General features: G+C 35.3%; 1 protein-coding gene across 2 annotated transcripts in view; it reads left to right on the plus strand.

The window, feature by feature from the left end:
* Nucleotides 1-5,713, plus strand: part of PON2 (paraoxonase 2) — a 30,670-nt gene extending 24,957 nt beyond the window's left edge. For both annotated transcript variants that reach the window (XM_055272654.2, XM_055272655.2), the window contains exons 6-9: nucleotides 325-525; nucleotides 3,506-3,587; nucleotides 4,325-4,453; nucleotides 5,084-5,713. In XM_055272654.2, coding sequence (XP_055128629.1) covers nucleotides 325-525; nucleotides 3,506-3,587; nucleotides 4,325-4,453; nucleotides 5,084-5,242 — 571 coding nt within the window. In that variant the 3' untranslated portion in view covers nucleotides 5,243-5,713. The remainder of the gene's footprint in view (nucleotides 1-324; nucleotides 526-3,505; nucleotides 3,588-4,324; nucleotides 4,454-5,083) is intronic.
* Nucleotides 5,714-6,000: the final 287 nt, after the last annotated feature.

Consider the following 6,000-nt stretch of genomic DNA (forward strand, 5'->3'; position numbering starts at 1 on the left):
CAGCTCTGTCCTTACGTATAATTGTTAAACCCTACATTTCTTGCTGTCAAAAAACAGGCCCTGATGTCACTAAGTTCTTTCTTCTCTTATGGTAATCCTGCCATAATTGCTAAATGACCTGTGTTCAGATTACCTGGTACCATACAAAATTGTTCTCTGGCAACAATATTATAGTATAGTGTATATGACTATAGTCATGTGATTTTAGCTCGTCTTTTCCTCTTACCAAAAATTTAAAGCACATGTTGCGTAAATCTTATGAGTACTTAATATGGAGACCAACAGGCCTTTTATTTCCTCTCACATGCTATTTTTCTTTTTCAGTGTGAATGACATCACAGCTGTTGGACCAGCACATTTCTATGCCACAAATGACCACTACTTCTCTGATCCTTTCTTAAAGTATTTAGAAACATACTTGAACTTACACTGGGCAAATGTTGTTTACTACAGTCCAAATGAAGTTAAAGTGGTAGCAGAAGGATTTGATTCAGCAAATGGGATCAATATTTCACCTGATAATAAGTATGGCCCCTTATAGAATATCTTCATTTTTCTTCAGTTGTGGTGCTGGCCAAATTCTTTGCTTTCTTTGTCAATGTGAAAATAATTTTCTTGATATTTATGGTATATTATACATATATGTAGATACACTATATATATAATTATATATAGTTTGTATATATATTTACATATACTTAGTCACATGTAAGTATTTATATGCAAATACAATACCATATTTAAATATACTATATAATATGATAATATATATTTACATATAATATATAAAGTTTGGAATACATCATTCTCAAATTTAATTTTATAAATACAAATTTTAAAGTGTGATCATACTGATGCATACATATTGAAGTAACAGGTATTTCCTTTTAAATGTATTATTTTTATTGGCTATACATTATTCCATTATAAGGATGATCTTAAACTAATTTAACCAATTCTCTATTGATGGATATGTGTATGGGGGTGGGGAGTTCTACATAAAAAATATTTTATACTTCTTATTTACCATGGAATTTTAAACAAGTTTTTTTTTTTTTTTTTAAAGAAAAAGTCCCTAAGAGAGTTTTTTGTTTTGTTTTGTTTTTTTGGAGATGGAGTCTCACTCCGTTGCCCAGGCTGGAGTGCAATGGCGTGATCTCAGCTCACTGCAACCTCCGCCTCCTGGGTTCAAGCGATTCTCCTGCCTCAGCCTCCCGAGTAGCTGGGATTACAGGCATGCACCACCATGCCTGGCTAATTTTGTATTTTTAGTAGAGATGAGGTTTCTCCATGTTGATCAGGCTAGTCTTGAACCTCCGACCTCAGGTGATCCTCCCACCTCAGCCCCCCAAAGTGCTTGGATTACAGGCATAAGCCACCATACCCGGCCCTAAGAGAGTATTATAACATAATGGATAAACTTGCAGATTTTGGACTCATACAGGCCTGGGTTCAAATGCCACCCAGGGCACTGGCTAAATGGTTCTATGAGCTACTTTTCTGTAGAACAGACCCCTGGAAATAGAACTATTTGCTCAAACAGTGTGATTCTTTTAAATGTTAACTTTAATAGATATTGCCAAATTGTCCTCCAAAATTATCTCATTATTTTTATATGCACAGCCACAACCTATAAGAGAAGATATTAAATTCTTGATTAGCTTTCTTATCTACTGCCTCAGCACACTGGAAAATTTAAACTACAACAAATACAACATAAAATAAATTTGGCACTCCTTGACAACTAAATGCCCTTATTTTTGTAATCCAATTTCTCTTCCTTTCTTGTTGACTATAGAAAAAGAACGTAGAATCATTTAATTTAAATTGTCTCTAACTAACCTGATCCAACCTCTGTAGCCAAATCTGTTTTTCACTCTTATATTTCCATTATGAGAGTCAAACGTTCCAGTCACCCAAGCTAACAAAAAAATAACAATAATGAAAAGGGAGAATCAGCTTTTACTCCTCTTTCACCATTCCTATCCAGCCTGTAGGCAGGTCCTGTTGGTTCTACCTGTGCCTCCTTCCTCTACCCCCAAACTCCTTTCCCTTTGAGTGAGACCTGCCTAGTTTAGGTTCTCATCCTCTTTGACTAGCATATGAGACTTTCTTCCAATTTGTTTTCTGTCTACTTGGATTTTTTGCACTCTTGCCAATTTTGTCTTTCTATGTCTATTAGCCTTGAAGGGCTCCCCAAAGAGGGAACTCTGCCTTCCTCACCTTTGACTCCTTATGCCAGCACAGTGCCAGGCACAAAGCAAATGCTCAGGAATTGTGGAACAGAACTGACCATTTGTTGCCACTCTATTATTCTAAGATTTCAGTGGAATCCAATTGCTTATCCAATCAAGGCAGGGTAAAGGGTTGGACTTTGTAATGCTCAGGAATTGGGGAACAGAACTGACCATTTGTTGCCACTTTATTATTCTAAGATTTCAGTGGAATCCAATTGCTTATCAAATCAAGGCAGGGTAAAGGGTTGGACTTTGTTTAACAGGCCAGCTCCAACCTCCCTTTTCTACTGTTTCCATGCTTTCTATGCTTTAGACAAAGAACTCATTGTTTTAAACATTCCTTCCTCTGTGATTCTGCTCTTGTGCTTGCTTCTGCCTGGGAAGTGCCTCCTCTGTCCTCATCTCCTCAATCCTCATCTCTCTTTACATAGCCACTGCAGATGCCCCTTCCTTGGTGAGCCTTTCTGTGTCCTCGGAAGTTAGCTATTTCTAGACCTGAACTATTTCTCATGCTTATTAGGTGTTTAATGTGTACAAACCAGTGAGATTGTTCCAACACACTATAAACTTTCAAGGAGACAGGCTGTGTCTTCTTCATGTTTATATCTGCTACAACACTGAGTTCATGGCTTTTCACACATAATTGCTCAATAGAACAGGTGCCATGGAACAGTCAATTCAATGAGTAAAATTACCTCAAAATAGTCCGTTAATTCACTTACGTTTGACGTAGACAGATTATTCTGAGTTGATACTTATCTCTTACTCTTAAAATTCTCTATGTATTAATAAATATTTTATTGAATATTAAGGAATAATCATTATTTTAATAAGATGTTCTTTACCATATATTTCTATATGTACATGATACTTAGAAATATCAAATTATACTGTGGAATGTAAAAGGTTTTCTTGTGAAGCCAAGCGTTTGTTTTATTGTCATTTCAGTGGCAAATATGGACTTCATATTCAAAATGATTTTCTATATTATTTTTCCTTACAAGCTTTTTGAAAAACAATTTAATAATTCCATGATTGTTGTAGCACCACTGAATTGATTCTGAAAGCTTACTTTTTTTTTTTTTTTTTTTTTTTTTTTATGAGACGGAGTCTTGCTTTTTAAATAAAAATTGACCTTTATCAAGCATTCCATGAGGGCCCATGATTGATTAACTTCTTGGCAGGTTATTAAGACTTATTCTTTCATACTGTATTAATGAAGCTTTATATTGGCATGGAGCTCTAACCACTGTGTCCTTTCTGCAAAGGTATATCTATGTTGCTGACATATTGGCTCATGAAATTCATGTTTTGGAAAAACACCCTAATATGAATTTAACTCAATTGAAGGTAAAATATTTATTTTTACATATAGACAGTAATCTATTATGCTTTGCAATGACACAGTTTTTCTATAAGAGTACCACACGTAGAACAAAATATGGATGCCAATGTAGCTATTCTGGGTTTTTAAATACTCCCTACAACTAGAGAAAGCTCCTGTTTCCAGCGATCACAAGGACTGACCATGATTACATGCAGCAGCAGGTTGAGAGTGATATTTGCATCACATTTAGGGCCCATTCCATGAAGTATTGATGGCAGTGGAAGAATTCCAATAAGAATTTTCACAATTGAAATCACTAATAGATGCATTCTCAAATGAAGATTTATGCACAGTGTCAGCTCTTTCAATAATAAATGAAGGTAGAAATTGGGTTCCACACCATTATTATTTTCTTCCTACTCAACAACACATATTTTAGGTTAAGAATTTCCTATCTTGCTTTGATTGAGTTCCTTGAGCTAAATGATCATTGTGCATCTTTTAAGGGAAAAGGAGTTCAGTTTTTAAGAGAGATTTTTAGAGAGACTGATTATCATCCTAACTTTCTTAATTTCAGGGAAGAAGAAAAGTGGCTCCAAAGTAGTTTTTAATACATTCCTTTTAAGCAATATTGGTGTTAGAAGGTGGAAGCAGGGCGATGTGTAATTTCCTCACATGCATAGAGGCAGGAAGGTTACCTCTAAATTATTTAATCAAGTTTCTCATGTCATTTAGATATTGACTATTTCTCATTTGGAAGGTACTTGAGCTGGATACACTGGTGGATAATTTATCTATTGATCCTTCCTCTGGGGACATCTGGGTAGGCTGTCATCCTAATGGCCAGAAGCTCTTCGTGTATGACCCGAACAATCCTCCCTCGTCAGAGGTTTTTATATTTTTCGTTTTTCAAACTTAATTATTCAAGTCCTTTTGAACTAATAATACAATAAATTGTCACAGGGATGATTTGTTTATTTATTTTAAAGCAATAATATAATAAACTTATGTCGTGGTTTTGTAATTGCTTTAAGCCAATAATTGGCAGAATGTTACATTGTTCAAATACTTTAAGAAAGGTAATCTTTTGATGTATTAAATTATGGTGGAAACTAGTCAAAAGGCATTTTTATAAAGACATGTGCCCTTCTTGGGTGGTATACTGGCAATTTTTAAAATATCTGATTTATTGTCAGCTCACCACATGATGTGATATTTGTTCATGTTGAAGTAGTGTGAAAGTAGGCACATTAGTATGAAAGTATTTCTATTAAAGCTGAATTGCTATAATAACACTAAATCCTGTGTTGGCATGGAATAACTAGATGGTTTTAAGAAAGTACTTTCTTTGAAGATTGGAGAAAGTACTTTAATTTAAACATTAAAAAGATTGGTAACTGCTATTTTCAACAGCATGTCCCCTTAATCAGTGTGTCATTGTGGAAAACAGGGCTTATTGATGATTGAGTGACATGCATGTACGGTGGTCTTATATTAATACTTTGTATCCCCTGAATAGGTTCTCCGCATCCAGAACATTCTATCTGAGAAGCCTGCAGTGACTACAGTTTATGCCAACAATGGGTCTGTTCTCCAAGGAAGTTCTGTAGCCTCAGTGTATGATGGGAAGCTGCTCATAGGCACTTTATACCACAGAGCCTTGTATTGTGAACTTTAAATTGTACTTTTGGCATGAAAGTGCGATAACTTAACAATTAATTTTCTATGAATTGCTAATTCTGAGGAAATTTAACCAGCATCATTGACCCAGAAATGTATGGCATGTGTAGTTAATTTTATTCCAGTAAGGAATGGCCCTTTTAGTCCTTAGAGCACTTTTAACAAAAAAGGAAAATGAACAGGTTCTTTAAAATGCCAAGCAAGGGAGAGAAAAGAAAGCTGCTTTCGAATAAAGTGAATACATTTTGCACAAAACAAGCCTCACCTTTGCCTTCCAACTGCCAGAACATGGATTCCACTGAAATAGAGTGAATTATATTTCCTTAAAATGTGAGTGACCTCAGTTCTGGCACTGTGACCACTATGGCTGTTTAGAACTACTGATAATAACGTATTTTGATGTTTTGTACTTACATCTTTGTTTACCATTAAAAAGTTGGAGTTATATTAAAGACTAACTAAAATCCCAGTTTTGTCTGTGTTTAATTCTCAAGGCATATGGCTAGGAGAAATGGGAAAGCAGCTGCTTCCTTATGGAGTTTGGATAAGCAGTCATGGCCGTATTTCTCTTGTGGAAAGCTGAAAGTGAATGGACTCTTAATTTGAAACAACAACAACAAAAATCAATGAAATATCGAAACTCAAATTCCCAGTTCCTAAGGAGGTTTCCATCAGCTCTCTTCCTTAATGGGAGTCCACTTTAGATACAAAGAGGAAATAAGGGTTTCGACAGGAAGGTCTTGCCACCTCCTCATT

The sequence above is a fragment of the Symphalangus syndactylus genome, chromosome 3 (assembly GCF_028878055.3).
Source record: "Symphalangus syndactylus isolate Jambi chromosome 3, NHGRI_mSymSyn1-v2.1_pri, whole genome shotgun sequence".
Classification (NCBI taxonomy): domain Eukaryota; kingdom Metazoa; phylum Chordata; class Mammalia; order Primates; family Hylobatidae; genus Symphalangus; species Symphalangus syndactylus.